The following is a 21,019-nucleotide window of genomic DNA, read 5'->3' on the forward strand; positions in this document are numbered from 1 at the left end:
AATGTACTTGAAAACAATGTTAAGTAATATTGTAAATATTATTGTAAATAATATTGTAAATATTGTATGAATGTATATACTGCATATGCTATATAGATACATATATAGCTTATTATTTACACACATATTGACCCCAATTAGGTTGAAAACCATTAAAATATCATAAATATGTTTCACTACGCTTTATTTTGAAAAACATGCACCGGAATTGCCTCTCTGCCGTGTCAGCACTTGCTCATGTCCCAGCACTGTATGCGGCACTAGTGACTTGTGCAAATGAAAAAATAGTCCGTAAAATGTGTAGTCAATTGATGACAGCTTGTCGTAACGCATCTATGCCAGCATGTGTGATCACTCACGTTTCAATCTCATTTGAGCTAGACGAGGCTATCACGTTCATGCTAACTTACTTTTTAATGTGTCACTTAACAACCTTGCTCTCTTGTTATCATTATAATACTTATACCAGGGGTCAACAATGTTTTTCCTTGTGAGAGTTACTTTTACAAAATGAAAATGGCCAAGAGCTACTCATTTTTGTAACATTTATTTTCAGAGCTCATTTTAAACCCGAACAAAGCGAATATGCTTGTTTTACCAGAACATTAAAAAAAATGCTGGTGTCCACAACTCACATTTTGTATTTCAGAATGCATTTCTTTCTACTGTTCTTTCATTATTAACTGAAAACCTGAATAAAAAGCAGGCTTACGGGCACCTCATGTGGTCGTGGGGGGCCACCTGGTGCCCGCGGGCGGCTACCTGGTGCCCGCGGGCACCACGTTGGTGACCCCTGACTTATGGCTTGTCTTTTAAACACTAGATGTGTGTCTGAGGTGTTCAACAAACACGTCGTGTGTCCATCTTTAGACAGTGATGCTATCACAGGGGTGTCCAACAGGTACTGTAGCTCATATGCTAGCAGTACCTCACCAGCTGATGTTGAGTAGTTCACCAAAGAATATTTGATTCACCTCTTAGTAGTTTTATAAGTGTTCTATTCAAACATGATGCCTGTATTTAATGACAAATTAGCACACAGAGTGGAGGTGTACTTTGTCAATGAAGTACAATTAAATGTTGACAATCACATAAAAAATAGTTCACCTCTTCTTTCCTTTTGTCAAAGTAAATGTAATAATGCTGCAAGTTGATACACCTGTGCTATCTCTCAATTTATACTCTTTATACATGACACATTTCATTATAACAAAAATCTTTAAACTATTTTATTTTGGTAATTGTGATTTTTTTTTAACAAAAAATATATTATTGAACAATTAATTTCCCATGTATTAATTTTACTCTAAAACGGATATCAAATTAAATTGAGGTTTGTGTCAAATAGTACAAAATGTACTTTTGTACTAATAGTCACATAGTACTATTGGACTAAACAATAAAAGGGACCCAAGTGGAAGAGTGAGGTTACAGGGAGAAGAGATCAAGAAGGTGGAGGATTTTAAGTACTTAGGGTCAACAGTCCAGAGCAATGGAGAGTGTGGAAAAGAGGTGAAGAAGCGTGTACAGGCAGGATGGTACGGTGGAGAAAAGTGTCAGGTGTGATAGAAGAGTTTCAGCTAAAATGAAAGGAAAGGTGTACAAAACTGTGGTGAGACCAGCGATGTTGTTTGGTCTAGATCAGGGGTCACCAAAGTGGTGGCCGCGGGCACTAGGTAGCCCCCCACGACCACATGAGGTGCCCGCAAGCCTGCTTTTCATTCAGGTTTTCAGTTAATAATGAAAGAACAGTAGAAAGAAATGCATTCTGAAATACAAAATGTGAGTTGTGGACACCAGCATTTTGTTAATGTTCTGGTAAAACAAGCATATTCGCTTTGTTTGGGTTTAAAATAAGCTCTGAAAATAAATGTTACAAAAATGAGTAGCTCTTGGCTATTTTCATTTTGTAGAAGTAGCTCTCACAAGGAAAAACTTTGATGACCCCTGGTCTAGAGACAGTGTCCATGAGGAAAAGACAGGAGACAGAGCTAGAGGTAGCAGAGATGAAGATGCTGAGGTTCTCTCTGGGAGTGAACCTCAGCATCTTCATCAATGAGTACATCAGAGGGACAGCACATGTTAGAGGTTTTGGAGATAAAGTCAGAGAGGCCAGACTGAGATGGTTTGGACATGTCCAGAGGAGAGATAGGGAATATATAGGTAGAAAGATGCTGAGTTTAGAACTGCCAGGCAGGAGTCCTAGAGGAAGACCAAAGAGGGTTATGGATGTAGTGAAAGAGGACATGAAGGTAGCTGGTGTGAGAGAAGAGGATGCAGAAGACAGGGTTAGATGGAGGCAATTGATTCGCTGTGGCGACCCTTGAAGGGAAAAGCCGAAAGGAAAAGAAGAAGACTATTGGACTCAACGGGTCAGGCAAAAAAAAAAAAAAGAGAGAGGTTCGACATTTTAAACTCTCACTGAAGTGCTCTCAGCAACTTTGCCATTAAATTAACAATTTTGCAATGTTCTCGGTTCATGTTGTGCTGGTTGTTGAAAAATGTTAAATAAGTTAGCAAATAAATTAAAACATTAAAAAAATTATTTGTCATCATTAAAAAAAATTGCAGATGCAGTAGCGGCATGACACAGCGGTGGCAGTCCCATGCAGCCCACGACCACAGCTTCAGAAAATCCTAGGGGAAACCCTGAATTTCATCTGCAAATAGATATTAATGTGAATTTATATCCTACATACATCTGATCTTGTCCTGAAGCTCCGATCCATGAGTTTGAAAGGCTTACACTTAACTTTCGACACTCGTATGAGTAGAGGTATGAAGTAGTGTGAGGTAAAGTTACTGCCGAGTCACATTAGTTTTTCTCCTACACAGACTGTGGGCATCTAGATACAATGCTCACAAAGTCTGCTTGTACATCACCTGAAAAGATGCTGACTCAGCACCCACAACAAATACTTGAAAGTGATATTGTACAAGAAATGTCTTCTAAGTAACTTCATTTTGCTCAATGCATGGCATGTACCATTAACTAGCAAACATCGTTGATACACTAACATTGCCACAACTGCCTATCAATTACAAATTTCTCCTGCAACTGTGTGCAATGCATGCGCTTAAACCACTGTAAAATCTTGTCATTTTTTGGTTGTGTGTTGCTGCTGGTTTTGCTGTGGTCATGACTGACAATGGATTTTATTTCATATTGGTAAATGGATGACTTTGTTATGTTATTTCTATTATTGACATATTTAAATGGCTATTCTGGTCTACTTGCATGTCACACCATTCCGCAAAAATAAACAGGCATTGTTTTTTGAAAAAATATGTATGTTTTCCTTTTATTAAGCATTGGTTCGGGCACCATTTGAAAATGACTCAAGTGGCAGTTCAAATGTATTCAATGTGGGCCACCACAAATAAATGAACGTACAGGAAACACTGGAGTCTGTCCTTCATGATGCTACTACACAGTATGCAATGTTTAACATTTGCACTAATTCATGAAGTACTGTTTACTGTTGTGTGTCAACGCTAGTGTCGTTTATGTGTATTTTGGCCTTATAGGTAAACCGTGAAATTGGTTACCCATGTAGACATATGATTGAGGCCCACACAGCAGAAAAGGACGCGAATCCTACTGAAATGAGGCAAAAACTAAATTAGAAAAAACAATCCTTATCCCAGGTAGTGGCACCACATTTCATGGAGAAAGCAAGGTGTAGTCTGGTGCGGTAAAAAGCAAAAAGGCTGCATGGGCAGCATCTCCCCACCGCCCCCAGCCAGCCTACACGTCTACTACCAACATCCTCCCGAAAACGTGCTTGCTTCCTTGTGGCGTTAATGCCTGCTGACAAGCCAGCATGCACTCTCGTCCAATGCAGCTCAAACAAATGCTAAACGCATATCTAGATTAGTTTTAGATGTGCAAGATATGCGTGCACACACCTACCAAACTAGCCTGTATATTGTTGGCTAAATGGGCTAAAGCTAACCACCAAACTACCACTTTTGTGGAGAGCTCGTTCCCGAATATACGCAGAGCTTGTTGCTTTATGCCATTTTTTCACTAACTGGCCACGTACTGAAACACTTCCACGGAGGCCTAGTGGCACCGTTGCATCCACGGGGGAGTGTCAGCGTACATACCAAAAAGAGTGCCTCGTACCATGGCATCCTGTCTGATCGATCATCTACCGGTGTCCTCGCCCGCCTCTGGGCGGTATGATGCTGGTACGAGGCGCCAATGTTTCGCTTCAAGAGTCCGTTTAATTAAAAAAAAACATTTGGGGGATGTCCATTTTTATGGCACGCTCACAAGAGCTAAACGTGAGCCACCGCACTTCGGAGCAAACGCTGCTTGACCTAGCTTAGCTTAGCATGCTAACCCTTAGCAAACTAACTTCCAGTTAGCCGCGAGGCTCAACAAGACCCAATAACACAGAAGAAGCTGAATCGCAGACTTTGTGCGGTCGTCAAATTAACAAAATGGGCTACCTTAGGAAGCTCGAGAGCGGCAGAGGTCCATACTAATCCAGTCGGGCAAAGCGAGGCGTCTCTCAGGCTGACCGAGTTCACTCATTGCTGCTCGGCAAGAACCGTGGCAGGCTGCTGTGTAGCTTGGCTACCGCTAGTAACATTGTTGACGTTGCTAACCAGTGGGAACACGGCGGTTGTGAAAAAGAAATGTGTCACAACTACCCAGGGAAACAAGTTCACAATCTTGTGTTTTATTGCGAATACTGAAATGAGCAGAATAATTGGCAACAAGCATAGCGGCAACTATGTGAGTGGCTAGCTTAGCCTAAGCAGCTCCATGTTAGCCTAGCGAGCCGATTGTTCCACTCACAACTTTGCTGTTTTACGTGCGAGTGTGTGCCGAAAAACGTTGCCGCTCCTTCATATTTTGCCTGGGTAAAAAGAGAGGCGCTTTGTATTTTCACCCTACACAATGAAACAATGCTCAGTGTAGTCAAATATTTGCACATACCTCACTTCCGTAAATTCGCTGCACGTTCAGTCGCAGCCATGTTTCTTCCCAGTGCAGCCGACTGCTCGGGTGTGGGAGCTCATTGAGCAGAGCACACTCATGTGCGACACCAAACTACATTTTTTGCTCTCTCCAGGAGTGCAAACGCTCACAAATGTGGGGAAACGTTCATGAGCTTTCTTTTCCATTACAGCATCACTCATAAAGAGCAGTGGATGGAGGACAGTAAGAGGACCACACATGCAGCAGGTTTTCATCAAGGTGTTTTTTTTTTTATTGTGCGAGGCAACAAAAATCAGAAGATATCTTCCTTAATGGTCCGTAAGCTAACATAAAGATTACAGCATTCTGTTCAATATGCAGCAGCCATGCCCAGATGAGAAGAATGCCCTTCATGAGACTGCCGCTAATGATGCTGATTATTGAGTGCACATTTAGCATCTACAAGACGTTGGATGAGATTTTTCCTTTTTTAATGTTAAAAACATGCATTCTTAAGCTATCTCTTTATACAAAACTAAGAACTTTCATTCTTGATGTGATAAATAACCAAGTGCTGAGTCTGAACCAACATACAACTGTACATTCAAGCGTGACGGAGCATGTCCATCACACACACACACACGTCATTCCTGAGACTAGTCAGATTAATAAGTACAGTCAAACCTCGCTTTTCATTTCCCCAGTTTTGGTTGAAAATTTTCACCAAAATATTCTCTGTTTTGGTAAAATATCGCATGTAACAAACTAGTCCCTTTGTCCTGTACTGTATCGTTCCAAGACTGTATCAAGTGCCAAAACCAAGTACCAGTGTTGCTGACTCACTGTCCATACATTTTATTATTGACTGTGGCTGCTCAATGGCCCACCATTGGGCCAAAGAAAGTTGCAAGTGGCAGCAATTTGATGCAGGTGAGAAACGGCATACAGTTAGTCCAGAACTCTGCAGCACAGCTTTTAACAGGAAAAAAAGGGAGCATATCACCCCAATTCTAGCCTCCCTGCACTGGCTCCCTGTTTGTTTTAGAATTGATTTTAAGATATTGTTTGTTTTTAAGTCGTTGAATGGGCTGGCCCCTCGATACATCTCGGACCTAATTGAAATTTACACTCCAGCGCACCCGCTGAGGGAGTGGGGAAAACTGCCTCAGTTTTTGTACGTTTTGGTTTTGGTCGGACATTTGGAAGCAATGAATTAGGAAAAGCGAGGTTCCACTGTATTCCCTTCATATCAGTGGTCATGCCACAAGTCTCACAACGTCCCTCCTAGGACAGTCCCAGAATACAACAGCATAATGTCATATTGACAGCAAGACGTATTGTGATGATCAGCAAAAACAAGACGAAAAAACGTGTGTTATGTGCTTTTTTGGTCAGGAAGAACAAAAAAATAATACAAGCATTATGGCATTCAGTGGATGTGATTTTTCTTAGCTGCACATGTTTCAAATGTGAAAAGAAGCTAACAGAAAGCCAGGAGCTCTTTTGTACAAGCACAAAGCTTGCTTCCCTCTCGGAGATCATCAGGTCCTTGGCGCTTCATCAATCAAACCAAAGTCATGTGCAAAGTCAACTTGCCGCCTTAAAGAGAGCGTGTCTCCACCTCGATCTTTTCCTCCGACTGGGATGTCTCCACCTCCTGGTGGCTGATGTTGGGCCGCACTGTCACCAGGGGCCCGCCACCGTAGATGGCGTGGAGGAAGTTCCACGTCTCCTCCGAGATCTGGCCCGAGTCCGCCCCTGGAAGGAGTCAACACAAGCACTCAGGACGTCAACAATGTCACTACTGGATAACAGTGGAACCTGTTTAAGTCGACATCCAATTGGCGCTACTTGTTTGCCCTCATGCATAAACACATTATAACGCACTGAACCACCAGTGTTTCCTGTACATCATTTATTTGTGGTGGGCTGCCTCTGGTGTCCCACCCCACCACCACCACCACAAATAGATTGCAGTCCTGTGAGAAAGACTGATCAAAAACCTGCTTTTGCAAAAACGTGTGAGTAATAATAATGAAGTTAACAATACTACAATATGGGGAGACATAAATTCTCTCATTTTTCATAGAAATGACCCCTTTATTTTATTTATTTATTTTTTTTTTTTAATTGCATCATAGACACTATCACACCTTATCACATACACGGGTGGGGCGGGCTGGATTGGGGTGCCTCGTGCACCTCGGCGTCTGCCCGCCAGGGTCGGCGGTGTGGCCGGGGGCCTGGCCGTCGCGGTGGCTCGCCCGGGGCGGCCTGGCCTGTGGGGTGCCCTTGTCTGGTTCGCCTGCCCTTCCCTGGGGTGGCCCTCTGGGGCCTGTTGATGCCGGGGCTTGCGCCGGGGGGGGCGGCTTGCGGTGCCCCCCCTGGACTGACACGTGCCGCGGGCGCCTCTGCGCTCTTGGGGCGGGTTCGGCGGTCTCCGGGGGGCGGTGCTGGTGCTTCGGGTGGCCCGTGTGCTGTCGCGGCGGCCGGTGGTTGCTGCGCTGTGGCGGCTGCTGGGGCGCCGGGCCAGCTGGTGGGTTGGGGCTTGGTCATGCTTGCGGGTACTGTGGGCCTGGGTGGCGGGGTGGGGGTGGGGGGGCGGGTGCCCTGGGGCCGGGCTCGCTGGGGGGGGTCGTGCTCTGCCGGGCGCTTGGGCGTCTGTCGCCGTTGCGCTTTGTGCGCTGCCGGGCCGCTGTCTGTGTCCTCGCCTCCCCCGGTCTGTCTGTGGGCTTGTCGGGGGTGGGGCTCCGGTGCGCGGGTGGTGCGCTGTCGGCTCTGGTGGCATGTGGCTGGTCTGGCTTCTGGTGGTATGTGGGGGCCGTCGGCTGGTCGGCTGCTGGTCTCGCCTTCTCGGCGCTGGTGCTTGGCCTCCCTGCGGCTTGGGGTGTGGTGCTCCCGCTCTCTCTTCGGGGTTTGCTGGCCCGCAGGTCTCGGTTGGCGCTGTGTGGTGGTTCGCCTGGCTGCTCGCCCGTTTTCCCGCCTGCCTGCTCGGTTTCCCGCTCTCCTCCTCGCTGACTCCCCTGTCTGCCTCGCTGGCGGCGTCCTACCGCTGGGGGGGTGTGGCCGGGTGTCTTCCTGCTCCCCGGCGGTCTGCGCTCTCCGCCCCTGGGTTCTGAATCGTATGTCTGGGACCCCGGGGTCCCCGGCTCCGCTGCTCCTTGGGTTACCAACGGGGGATAGGGTGGGGCTTCCGGGTGTCGGGCAGTCGACCACTGTGTGTGTGTGTGTGTGTGTGTGTGTGTGTGTGTGTGTGTGTGCGCGCTTGAGTAAGTAAGAGTGTGTATGAGCGTGCGCATAGGGGTGTGTTTGTGCGTAGGAGTGTTTATGTGCGTGTGTGTGGGTGCGTAGGAGTGTGTATGTGCGTGCGTGTGTGTATTTTTATTTATTTATTTATTTTAGTTATTTATTTGGGGGGGGGGCATACAGGGGTTTGCTCCGTGGGGTCAGGTGCTGGGCGATACATCTCTGCCGCCCGTGCCTCCGCCGGGTGGGTGGAGGGTGTGCCTCCTGCATCCCTTGGCGGGGCGGCCCTGTGTCGGGGGTCGGGCGGGGGTTGGCCCGGGGCGGGCCGGGCTCCGCTCCCTGGGGGTGGGGGTGGCGGTGGGGGGGAATTGGCGCTTCCGGCGCGGGCGGGCTTCTTTCCAGCTGTGGAGGCGTCTCTGGGCCTGCCGGTTTGTGGCCCCCGGTACCCGTCTGCCTTTGTGGGGTGTGATCTCTCGCTGGTCTCGGGGGTTGGCAGTCCTCCGGCCCGCTGGCGCCCTGTCCTTGGCTGGGATTACCTCTCTTCGGCCCCTTACTGGTCTTCCCGGGGGGGGGGGGCTCTCTGGGCTGGCTCTTGGGGCACTGTTCTTTGTGCTGCCTGCCCCTATGGGCCTGGTGGCCTTCTGGCGGCCGGGGCCCGGCCTTGCTATTTGGGGCGGGGCTCTCTGGGAGGTGGAAGGCGGCCCTTTTCCTTTCATGCACTCTCAGTGACAATCACACGCCCACACATTCCTGCACCTTTATATATATATGAAGTCTTCCTTACATACAGAGATACCTGTACATATGCACACTCACAGTACATACGTACTTCCCCACATTACTCACTGAGTTATCCAGGGTGTTATTATGTTGTTGGTTTTATTACAGCGACGGTGATTTCAGCAGTATGACTATATATATATATGTGTGTATGTGCGGTATATATGTGTATATATATATATATATATATATATATATATATGTATATATGTATTTATGTATGTGTATGTATGTATATATGTGTGTATATGTATTTTTTTTTTTTTTTTACAATGATGTGCATTACAGTAACTTTGATTCTATTCACTATCATGGATAATCATTTCATTACTACAGTTATGTGTGACTGTTTCAATGCGGTATTATCATGGTGATCACTATCATAATTCATCATTTCATGACTGCTATTGTGTGCGACTGTTTCAATGCAGTATTGTCATTGTGATCACTGTCATAGGTCATCATTTCATGACTGCTATTATGTCTGATTGTCATTGACAGCTTTGTCATTGTGGTTGTTGATATTGATTTGTCCTTTATCCTTGTTCGTCTTTATAGTTGTCACGGACATTTATTTGCTGATGTCGTTCGGTATGTTTCTGTTGTTCTGTCACAATTGTTGTTGTTGCTGCTGTTGTCCTTGTCTCTTGTCTCTCTTTTTTTTGTTTTTGTCCCCTCTCGCCCCCCCCCCGTTTCCTTTTCTCTTCTTCTCTGTCCCCTCCTGCTCCGGTCCGGGCGCTCCAAATTTGCTTTATAACAAGCATCAAGGTCGAATAAATTTTGTATGACAGGGGAAGTGTATATCACACTTCTCTCTGGCAGAGTAAATCTGTTGAGCACTTGACGGCATTTAGGTATACAATTCTATCTGCTTTAAAGGCTGGACAGGACAGGGGGAAAAAAAAAAAAAAAAAAAAAAAAAAAAAAAAAAAAAGAAATGACCCCTTCGGCTCTCGCATTTTATGTGAACAAAAACGGGCGACCAGGACCAGGACTTGATGCATTGGTCCACTTTGACGGGTATTCGACATAAACGGGTTTTTCACTTTACAGTATTATGCTAAAATGAATCCACTGGTGAAAGATTTCAGTACAAGCACAGCCTAGATCTCTTCTATGTCATACAGCACACAAGGTCAATACTTCTTAGCACTAAAACAACTTTTCCTTCTAACTTTGTTTCCTGTCTCCATTGGCACACTTGTGTACTTACTCATAACACTTATCAGCTCTCAGAAGACTTACTCTTAAGTCTTTGGCGTGTATTCATGCTGAGAAGTGCAGTAAAATGCAGCCCAGTGTCAGAACCCAAATGTTGTATTCAAAACGCTTACAATGAGTGTGCAGCGATGGACGCTCTCCACCCTCAGTAGTGGTCATTTTGGCTACGTAACGTAAGGGGAAGGGCTAACTTGAAATAATGGCAGCTCGCAACACGTAGCGGTGGACAGCAGCAAATTTGAAAAAAGCAAGAATACATTCACGTTTTTGATTGTACAATGCAGATGTGGGGGGAAATCAGCAGCATTAGCAAAATAGCAAATATACAAGATGAGTACCAATACGAGTTTAAACCTCCTGCTGTCCAGTATATAGAGTACAGTTGTTTGGTATGATTTCAAATAAGCTGGCTGCTCAGTTGTTTTGGGCAATAAAATTCCATTCTATGACATTACAATATAACAAACACATATTTATATAGATAAAAGTAGTCAGGCGGCATAGAAAATGAATGGATGGCTAAATGCAGTACCTTGTTTGAGTGTTAAATGGCCACCCTTGTTCACCGTTATCTTGGAATTATCAATGGGTCCTGGTGGATCTTGGGGGAAATAAAAGAATATTCAATTAGTTCAAGTAATAAAACACATATATTCCTCACTGATATGTTGCTCTATCCGCATAAATGACGATTAAATGTCTGTGTTTTTTTGTGAAGCAAGGTCTGCTCCTTGCTTTGGAGCCACATAAAAACAAATAAGAAATAAGGAGCGGGGAAAAAGGTGTCAACTGTTATAAATAGACGTGACAATACAAAAGGGAGCGGCAGAGCCAAAGTGGTATGAAAATGAAAATGCATTTTGATGCTGGGTGCAAGACGGAGACAACTCGGGGGAGTTCAAGCTCTTTGAAGATGAATGAGGAGAAGAAAACACTTCGCATATGCTTTTGGACCATAGCGCACACATTCTTTTGAGCTTCACCAGCAATTCCAGCCACTTTTTAACTTCGCCAAGCGCAGCACAGAGGGCATGTTTTTGCCGGTGTTTATTTGTGTTAAAAAATAACTTGAAAAGTTCTGAATGGATTTAGATGACATTTTCAGGAATTGTTGAGAATGGAATAAGGAAGAACTGATTACATTTTGGGGGTGATCCGGATAACCATCTGGATCCAGGAATTTTTTAAAAGGACTCTTTAACATTGTGAGATAGGACCATTTTCGGCATTTGTGCATATAACTCCACAAAAAATGGTCAGAGCACTTGGGGAAAAAAATACTGGACAACTTTCCAACAGGTTCCACAAAATATCAAAGACTGATCCAAAAAATGTAGGATGATTATTTTGGTGTGAATCACAATATGGGGGGGGAACTATGGCGCTTGGCGGAGGTCTGCACTCTTCTTCTAGTGCTTCTCTACTTTTGTACATTATTGTTTTCACTTTCTAATTAGACGCGTGAGTGTGGGTGGACAGTTGTATGCAATTACCGTTGTCTTTGGCTTTGACGAAAGCCTCCCACTCGCGAAACCACTGCATGCTGATGCAGTATATGACCACTGGAGACTCCTCCTCCTGGAACGCCTTGTTCAGCTGCAGACATAGAGATGGGAGACGGGTGAGTGAGAGGGGGAGGGGGTATTGTAGTTGCACAGAATAAATGAAGTGAGGATGAAAGGGCTGAAAGGAGATGGAAAAAACCCAAATCAATTCTCTACGGCTTGTGCTGTAATTAGAAGACATTCTTAACATACTGCGCCTTCTTGGAAATGACACACTTCCTGTTTGCGCGAACACACACACATACACGCACACGCGCGTGCGTGCGTGCGTGCGCACAAAGGCACACGCACACACCCCTCCTGTGCAGCCACTGTGTGTGTGGGCAGTCTGACACAAACAGCTGCATCTGTTTCAATGCATTAATGATGAGGGTTTCACATCAGTATCGCACCACTCATCTCTCCGTCATGCAATATGATTGCCATATTTAGCCAAAATAACACCAACACAATCATTAAATGTTCATAAATACGTTGAGTGTGTATCTCCCATCACATTAAAAGAATATATTTTATTTGGAAAAAGTACTAATAAGTTAATTGAGGGCTAATAGCCTCCCATAATTGTTCTAAGAAATGTCTTCAATTATTTTTTATTTAAGATTTTGGCTTTCAGCTTTTCCTGTCAGGAGGGCTAAGTTTTTACGCCGGATGTTCTTCCTGATTCTGCCCTCCTATTTGGCACCGGCACTGGACATCTCTAATGGCTGGGTGTTGGGACCCTGGCTGGGAATTGACTTCATTAACTGTCTGCGCAAAAGGCAGCAGCGTGTCGCATTACACCACCAGGGCAAAGGAATGTTGTCAAATGGCCATCCTGAATAAAAGTGAGTCACAGAGAGAGATAAGCTTGCAACTGCAGGAGGCAATCTCGGATGATGATGATGATGATGATGATCGCCCAGCCAATCTTTACGGTTGTTTTTGCAGTTATGTCTGCAACATAACAATTTCAAGGGCTGGTATTTGCAAAGCTGCATTTAATACCACAATGTTACTAATACTAATACTTCATCTGAGGACCAAACATAAAATGGAGCACAAAGTGGTTAGCAAGGCCACCGACGAACAGGCTACTACGCCAATGCAACAAACTCTGGACTTTTGAAGGAAAGACAAATATCCAACAGAGAACGAAAAGGCAATGCAGATGACCAGTAGGTTAATTTACTGGTTCGGACAACCAGCCCATCGCCATCATGAAGAATGTGGGATTTTGTCGTCTTTTAGAATGCATGGATCCGTGCCATGACGACACTACATTGCCGGCACAGCCTAACCACAGTTGAAGAAAAAAGTACAAAAACATTCAACATGATTTCAAACAACAGATAAGTAGGAGTTCTGAGGTTTGCCCCATTTAACATTACTGCACCAAGTCCATGTGGGATTTGATTATTTTTTTCAAACACTACAGTGAAACTGACCTGTCACTCTCTCTAAGAGTTTCATTTCATGAGATTTACAAAAATACTAGAAAATTGTACATTTAATGCTCCAAATGTCCCATTGTGTTTACTTTAGTTACTTGCTAAAACCCTTTCAGTTGTCAACGTATCGTAACGGTGCAGACTCACCCGGACAAACATGTCCAGCTCCGACTTGCGCCGCTTCTCCAGCTTTTCTATCTCAATCTGGCACGCGTGACAGACGTACAGGTGATTGACAGCTGGACCGCCGCCGTATCTACAAGCAAATTTATTCCGTCATGCAAGAAACAAGCGCATGAAAAGAACAGCTGGTGCTACTGCAGGTAGGTCTGTGCACCTGCTGTAAAGGTGATCCCACACGTTCTGAGGCAGCATGACGGCCAGGTCGTCGATGTAGGCCGCTTTGTTGGGCGGTACACCTGAGACAACACAGCACGACACGACAGACATTCAAACTAGCAGGCACAGATATGGCATCATGTGGACAGGTAAACGAGATAATCAGGTTCATTGGGTCTATCTGTAAAATATTCTAAACAATTATTTCTTTCAGACCAGTTCTTTTTTCAGACTCAGTTGGTTTAGAGTTGGCAAAAGACAGAGCCATCTTATGGATTGGAATGGAGCAAACATCTTTGGGACAAAGGACAACAAACACCATTACTGGATTAAAGAGGCAATTGAAATACGAGGGGGCCTTTTTACCCTCACACACCTGGGATATAGTCCTGCAGAAGTCAGACTGCAGATGGCGCTGCCAACCTGCCTCTACCAGTAGGAAGACAGCGCCAAAACCTGTATAAATCAGCTGACAAGACATGTCCCAGCAACATCACATGACCATGAGGAAGTCAGTAGAAACTGTCAGGTATAGAAAACTGGGCCTGTTAAGATAACACATTTTGCTGGACGATAACTGTCCTACAAATTATTGCCGATAAACTATATTATTGTCAACATTATTTTGAGACGATTTTTTTTCATTAATATATGGCATAATAATGAGTGCACCGTTTCAAAAGCAATAACCTTTAATTCCTCAAGAGTATTTAACATTGTAATTGGAATGTCAGGAGCTTTTAAATTAAATAAATAAGAGGCATGTGGGGTCAAACGGTGGCCGAGTGGTTAGCATGTTGGCCACACAGTCAGGAGATCGGGAAGTTAAAATCTCAGCTAGGGCATTTCTGTGTGGACTTTGCATGTTCTCCCCGTTATTAATTATTGTGGCAGGCCTACTCTGGTCTGAGCAAAAAACTGTTTAGAAGGTATACAGATAGATGCAAACCAAGTTTTCAATTCTCTGCACTTAAATGGATAGTTTGGATTTTTTTACATGTTGTATGACATCCCCATCAGCAGTGTAGTCCATCAAGGGTGACTTACCCCGCACTTGATTCCGTGAGACCAGTTCTAGTTGGATTTCGGTGATGAGAAACATAGTTCCGTTTAGTTATTGGGGTTATTTAAGTAAAGAGTTTGGCTTCTCAAAACAATATGTGCTCGAAAGAGAAATACATTTGCATGACAAAAATGCCTCCTCAAAAAAAAAACAAACAAAACCTCACAAATCACTCAGCTTTACTTTCTCTGACATCATATTAATGCGCGCTATCGGCTGTCCATTGTTGTGTGTGAGATGAAGATGCATCCACCGCAAAGTCGCAGTCATCTTGTTAATGTATGTGTTCCAAAGCGGATAAAGATGTGAGGGTCGCAGCCATTTTCATCACATACATAGCAATAGAGAGCTGATAGCGGGCATTAACATATCAGACAAAGTAAAGCCGAGCAATTGTGAGGTCAGATTTTTTTTGAGGAGGCATTTTTGTCATGCAAATGTAGTACTCTTTCAAACGCATATTGTTTTGAGAACCAAACTCTTAACTTAAGTAACCCAATAGCTAACCAGAACTACATTTCTCATCACCAAACTCACCGAAGTGCGGGGTAAGTCACCGTTGATGGACTACACTGCTGATGGGGATGTCATACAATCTCATGTCAAAAAATCCAAACTATCCCTTTAAGCCGAGCCTGAAGAGACATCCTGTGCTCTAACTAGAATGGGATCACACCAGGATCTGCACAAAGCTGCCTTTTCAAGTCAGCTATATTATGAAAGGGAAAAGTAGTGACTTTGTTCTGCAAGGATAACAAGCAGAGGCTGTGTTGAGAGGGAATATCGTACCTCTCATCAAACACTGAGCTGACTGATCTGTGTCAGTTCAATGAGAAAAGACTTCACTCTTACCTCCATGCGAGCACAGGAAGTCATCGTTGGAAATAGGCCCCGGCTCGGCAAAAGTCCTGAACTTGTTGAGCCACTGTCGGGAGATGTAGAACTGGAGGAGGCTGGGCTCCATTATGTTAAGTAAGCCCGACACCCTCCTACGCTCCTTCAGCGCATCCTCATTGCTCTTTCTGCAGCAGGAGCACATCCAATTCATTCATTGTATTCAAGATGAGCAGCAACATGAAAAACAATTCAATGTTCATGACGGCTTACTTATAAAAGAGCACGTAAGCCTCAGCATTCTGGACGCAAGACTCAGAGACCTCGGTCACACTTTGGTCGTCAAACTCATACCACAGGTTGTTGAAGTCATTCCTGCAGTAGGCGATGTAGTGGCCGCCTGAAAAGCAGGGAGGATTGCTGCTTTTACACCAGCATTGGCAACTAAGTAACATTTTTCACATGGGCGCCCGCTCACTGCTGGAGGTGCCGTGGTGGCAGATGACCGACAGCAGGTCGTAGTTGGCCGTCTGGGCCGAGCTGTCCTTGGCCAGGAAGGGCTGCAGGTCCAGGCCCTCTAGTGGGAAGGAAACGTGGGTGCCAATCTTGGTGGAGAACATCAGCTCATGCCGGAAGCGCTTCAAGTGGATACACAGGATCTACAGCAAAGGAAGAAAAAATATCACTTAAGTATCAACATTGAGGCAAAGGATGTTTTTTTTTTTTGTGCACACCTCTGGCAAACTTTGCATTTTGCAAAACTTGACTCCATTTCGTAGCCTGAGGAAAAAAGATGACATTTTGAAGATCAGTTTTGGAGTTTAACTTCAGAAAAGAATAAAAAATGCGATACTCACTTCTTGCATTTTTCACAGCTGTACATGTTGTCTCCTGGAAAGCACATTAAATATTCAAAAACGTCAAAAATGTCACTCTTGCTTGAGTCAAAACAAGCATCCATTGGCTCACCTTTTAGCTCATCTCGAGCAAAGAAGGCTGCCAGACAATCTTGTAGCGTCACCACTGGACCCCAGAACCAGCTAAAAATAGAAGCAGACGCAGGATATATTATATCCTAAACAAGAAGGCGGGAAATAAACCGGCCAAACTCCACATGATGGCTGAAAATGGACTCCTCAAGACTTGGAATGTTACTACACACAGGAGACACACCTCTTGATGTATTCCATGACGAAGGCGATCCAGCCCTGCGCCGCATACGCTTCCCCGCAGGAGCCGGCTTTGACCAGGGATGTCTGGTGGGTGGACGAGTGGAGCTTGGCCAGGTCTTCCTTGCCTGGGATGGGCAAGGAGATATCCTGGAAGTTCTCCAGCGTGACGGACACCTGAGAAGACACACAGTCCAGGGTTGTAGTCAAGTGAGCTCTTCGAGCTTGCCACTCACAAACATTATATCCTCCAACGGCAACGTACTAACCCGGTCACAGGTGAGGCACTGCACAGAGCTGACGATGGTCCCATCAAAGACATCTGAGATGACGCTGCGGTATTTCTTTTGACACTTGCTCTTTGGTGGGGAGAAGGTGTTAACTGCTGTGGAGAGGCACAGTGGTTAAACTAGAGCACTCTGTTGGGCAGGAGTCAGTCACCTTTTTGGCTAGGAAAGGCGCGAAACCTTTTCAACAATGGTAGATCAATATATGCCGTACGGAATGGCAACTTGCTGCACACAGATCGATGTAGTTGGATCATAGGAATATAAAATCGGTACATCTATGAAGTGGATGAATCGTTACACACCTACTTCTTATCATTGATGCGACTTCTGGTGCTGTATGGTACTCCTCATCTTTCTTTCTTTTTGCCATCTTCTTCGTCAAAAGGGTTTGAAAATATCGTAAGGTAATGTGGCCACCCGCATTGCAGTAGAAAATGGATGCATGGATTAAAATGCATGAGAATGTTTTATCTTTTTAACGCTATTTTTAACACTGTGATTTCTGTAATGGTTTGCTTTAAAATGACAGCAGGAAAAAAATTAAATACATACATGTTATCGTGTTAAAAAATGTCTGACAGCCAGCTGCAGTCTCCCAAGCCATAGGTTCCTTACCCCTGCTGTAGGGGCTAGTAATGGCATGACAACTTTTAGCTTGGTAACTAAGGTTAAAGGAAGCCATTTGTAAACATGTTCTGCAGTTGATCAAATCCACAAGTTGCAGCTCCCAGTAATGCATATTACAAAGTAACACCCAACTTCACCCAACCACAAAGATTCATTGAAATTGGTTACGTCCTTTTGAGTAAGAACGAGTTACATTTTCAGTAGTACCTGAGAAGCATTTTGCTTCTTAAAACAAAATAGCAACATAATAATAGTCAGAACCATAATAATTGTATATTAATAACTAATAATAATTTAAAAAAAACACTGGTTACTGTTGCGGTCATCAACAAGCAACACATCCCATAACAAGCTAAAACTTAACATTGACTTTTTCGTGGAAAACGGTTTTGTGATGCAAATGTATTACTCTTTTGAACGCATACTGTTTTGAGAAGCGAAAGGCTTTACTTTTGTTACCTCACCAACTAGCCGGAACTACTTTCTTCAACACCGAAAACTGACCAGAACTGGGCTCATGAGAGGAAGTGGGGGAAAAGTCACCGTTGATGCACTATACTGCTGATGAGGATGTCATACAACTTCATGTAAAAAAAGAAAATCACAACAATGCCTTAAGTGTGGTACCTTTCTTGTGTGCAGCATTGAGGCTGGGCCACACGGAGGAAGCTTTGGGTGGACTGCTGGACATTTTGGAAATGTGCCCCTCCAAAGGCACTGGACTTTGTGGTCTTGCAATGTTGGACATTTGGATGTCTGGAAAAGATTCTGCAGGAGAACAATGATGTTGAATATAGACATCCAATCAAAGTGAGGTAAAGTGTGTCTTTATATTTACCTGATGTCCTGCTTTGCACCTTAATGTGTCCCTGACTGCTGATAATGGGCGTGGTCTCTGCGGTGGTGTCTACATCCTTGTCCATGTCCTCTGCGCTGTTGTCTGCCATGACACCGTTAACTCCACAGCGGTAGATGTCATTGATCATGTTCTTCTCCTTCTGCCACTCCCTGTTGGCCTGGATGTCATCTTGCTCGGGAATCAGCATCTCCGCTTCGTTGTCGTCTATCAGCATGCTTGCAGGCTGCGCCTCGTTATCAGCCCGCTCGCTGCTGCCGCATGACTCGCATGACTGAAAGTCGTTGTCCGATTGGCTGCGGTTCTCCTCCTCCGGGCAATCGTCTACCGTGACGCCGGTAGACTGCTCGTACGGCTCAGGCAGCGTCTCCTTCAGCTCCTCATGAAGTTGGTCCATCAAGCAGCGCAAAAACTCCTGCGAGTCCTGCGGGGACGAGAGTCAGGAGTGACAGGAGTGAATCTGAAGCTTTAGTTTGTTTTGATGACACACTAATACACAGCATACGAATGCTTTGATGAAAGTGAGCTTCTTCCAAAGCCGTGATAATTGTGGCGTATGGTCAAATATGAACATATCATAAATCATCTCAACAAAAACTGGAAAGCCACAGTAAACAAAATTTCACTATTTAGGCTGATAAAGACAAATAAAGATCCTCTGTAAAATATCACACACCTGTTGAGAATATCCCCTGAACATTGGGTTTATGGCTTTGATTCCCTGGAACAGATTGGTTGGGACCACATAGGAGGGACTGCAATGAAAAGAAATAAAAAGTGAGACAGCAACACAAGGTGCAGCCTGGTGAAAAGGTGAAACGTGAAAAATGCCAACCTGTTCTTGTGCCAAAGTTCAGACACAAGCCTCTGGTAGCTTTTGCACAGTGCTGGCTTCTTGTCCGTCCTCACCAGGCCGCCACACTCCAGAAAGAACTGCGTCAAGGGCGGGCTGCCACACAAAGAAAAGCAAATTGTTAGCGTTAGACATCTTGACAAAAACTTCATATTTGACTTGAAAGCATGAATAATATACTTTGCAGCTTCATTATGCAGGTCAGTTGTAAAGCTGTGATGAATTAAGCAATATCCGTGTGTGTATTCTATGTTCAAAATTCAGTTTGTAAATGGTTGTTTTAACAAGCTGACGTCTTGCAAACTCTTGTGTTACTGACAAAAAATAGAAACTAAGCTGAAAAAAGGTCGGGTTTTTTTTGCATTATACAAATAATCCCAAAAAACATTTGTGCTCCCCTCCCTTGGTGAGTGAATTCATCTATCCATCCATTTTCTATGCCGCTTTTCCTCATTCGGGTCGCGGGGCATGCTGGAGCCTATCCCAGCTGACTTCAGGCGACAGGCGGGGTACACCCTGGACTGGTCGCCAGCCATTGGCAGGACAAACAAACATTCACACTCACATTCATACCTATGGACAATTTAGAGTCTCCAATTAACCTAACATGCATGTTTTTGGAATGTGGGAGGAAACCGGAGTACCCGGAGAAAACCCACACACACACGAGGAGAACATGCAAACTCCACACAGATATGCCCAACGGAGCTTCGAACACAAGTCTTCCTGATCTCCAGACTGTGACTGTGTGGCCAACATGCTAACCACTAGAGTGAGTGAATTCATTTCATTCAAAATTTTGAGCACCCAAATTTGTGGAACAATCGTCATTTGAATTAAATACAATGCGTGCCATCCTCTGGGCATGGGCATACGGCATCTCTGCACTGAAGTATTACTTTCCAAATGCAGTGGCGGTTCTAGCTACAGGCCATCTGGGCAATTGCACAGGGCGGCATTCTCTTGGTAGGGGCGCTGCAAGGGTGAAAAAGAAAAGCTACACATGATAACCTGCACAGAAAGCTTTCTAGATCTTCCAGACTCTGCACCTCTTCCTGTAGTGTTTCCTGCCTCCCGCCCAAACGGTCTGTGTAATTTACGCCACCCCAGGGCCCTCCTCCAGGTACGCCCTCCACCGAGCCCACTCCGCTGTGTTTGGTTACACTCCTTCAGTTCGCTGTATGCATTCTCTATAATGCTACTCAGAGAACGGCTTTTGTCCGATTACTTACACCCAAACAAACACTTCCTAGGAGCCATACGTGCTAACACGGTGAACAGAGCAGAGCGGGGGGAGGGCAGGCCTACAGCGTTTAGTATATAAGAAAGTCGGGGTTGAGTTGACGTCAATGGAGAGACATCTAGAAGTGCTTTCAGGTCTCACTTCCAAATGCGCAAACCTCATTATCTGACGTGGTGGCATCGTTTAACACAAGAGTACAACATTGTAACAACAGTTATAGGTCAGAAAAGAGGAAAAGCATAATAGGTCCCCGAGGTGGAGTGACGGTGGGAGATGACAATTAAGTGCTGTTATTTTTGTCAACAAAACATGGAAAGCAGGAAAAAAAGCAGGAAAGTCAAAGCAACAAGGTGCATAATTTAGAAAGAAGAGGAAAGAAGAAAAGGAGAAACGGGGGCCAAAGATAAAGACATAAATTAATATACACTGCTCAAAAAAATAAAGGAAACACTCAATTCACACTCAGTCAAAAGCGCTGCGCCATTACTCACACTGTCCACTTAGGAAGCAACACAGATTGACATCAATTTCACATGCTGTTGAGCAAATGGAATAAGCAACAGGTGGTGT

At 44.7% G+C, this 21,019-nt stretch overlaps 2 protein-coding genes across 5 annotated transcripts in view; both read right to left on the reverse strand.

Moving 5' to 3' along the window:
* zzz3 (zinc finger, ZZ-type containing 3) overlaps positions 1 to 5,065 on the reverse strand; it is a 33,396-nt gene extending 28,331 nt beyond the window's left edge. Inside the window, exon 1 of one of the 3 annotated variants that reach the window (XM_054760832.1) lies at positions 4,952 to 5,065. Coding sequence is in view for 1 of the 3 variants with exons in the window: in XM_054760821.1 (XP_054616796.1) it covers positions 4,111 to 4,132 (22 nt within the window). In the remaining 2 variants the exon portion in view is untranslated. Of the gene's footprint in view, positions 1 to 4,110; positions 4,317 to 4,458; positions 4,840 to 4,951 lie in introns of those variants that run through there. The other 2 variants (XM_054760833.1, XM_054760821.1) reach the window with 2 other exon arrangements.
* A 168-nt stretch (positions 5,066 to 5,233) lies between these two features.
* Positions 5,234 to 21,019, reverse strand: part of usp33 (ubiquitin specific peptidase 33) — a 28,893-nt gene continuing 13,107 nt past the window's right edge. The window contains exons 8-24 of one of the 2 annotated variants that reach the window (XM_054760835.1): positions 19,189 to 19,302; positions 19,030 to 19,108; positions 18,336 to 18,777; positions 18,125 to 18,265; positions 16,850 to 16,962; positions 16,585 to 16,757; positions 16,381 to 16,451; positions 16,269 to 16,302; positions 16,146 to 16,191; positions 15,890 to 16,070; positions 15,685 to 15,811; positions 15,430 to 15,599; positions 13,513 to 13,594; positions 13,323 to 13,431; positions 11,674 to 11,776; positions 10,713 to 10,781; positions 5,234 to 6,691 (exon numbers count right to left, since the gene is read on the reverse strand). In XM_054760835.1, the coding sequence (XP_054616810.1) occupies positions 6,534 to 6,691; positions 10,713 to 10,781; positions 11,674 to 11,776; positions 13,323 to 13,431; positions 13,513 to 13,594; positions 15,430 to 15,599; positions 15,685 to 15,811; positions 15,890 to 16,070; positions 16,146 to 16,191; positions 16,269 to 16,302; positions 16,381 to 16,451; positions 16,585 to 16,757; positions 16,850 to 16,962; positions 18,125 to 18,265; positions 18,336 to 18,777; positions 19,030 to 19,108; positions 19,189 to 19,302 (2,212 nt within the window). In that variant the 3' untranslated portion in view covers positions 5,234 to 6,533. Of the gene's footprint in view, positions 6,692 to 10,712; positions 10,782 to 11,673; positions 11,777 to 13,322; positions 13,432 to 13,512; positions 13,595 to 15,429; positions 15,600 to 15,684; positions 15,812 to 15,889; positions 16,071 to 16,145; positions 16,192 to 16,268; positions 16,303 to 16,380; positions 16,452 to 16,584; positions 16,758 to 16,849; positions 16,966 to 18,124; positions 18,266 to 18,335; positions 18,778 to 19,029; positions 19,109 to 19,188; positions 19,303 to 21,019 lie in introns of both variants that reach the window. The other variant, XM_054760834.1, reaches the window with a different exon arrangement.

This window comes from Dunckerocampus dactyliophorus, chromosome 2 (genome assembly GCF_027744805.1).
Source record: "Dunckerocampus dactyliophorus isolate RoL2022-P2 chromosome 2, RoL_Ddac_1.1, whole genome shotgun sequence".
NCBI lineage: Eukaryota > Metazoa > Chordata > Actinopteri > Syngnathiformes > Syngnathidae > Dunckerocampus > Dunckerocampus dactyliophorus.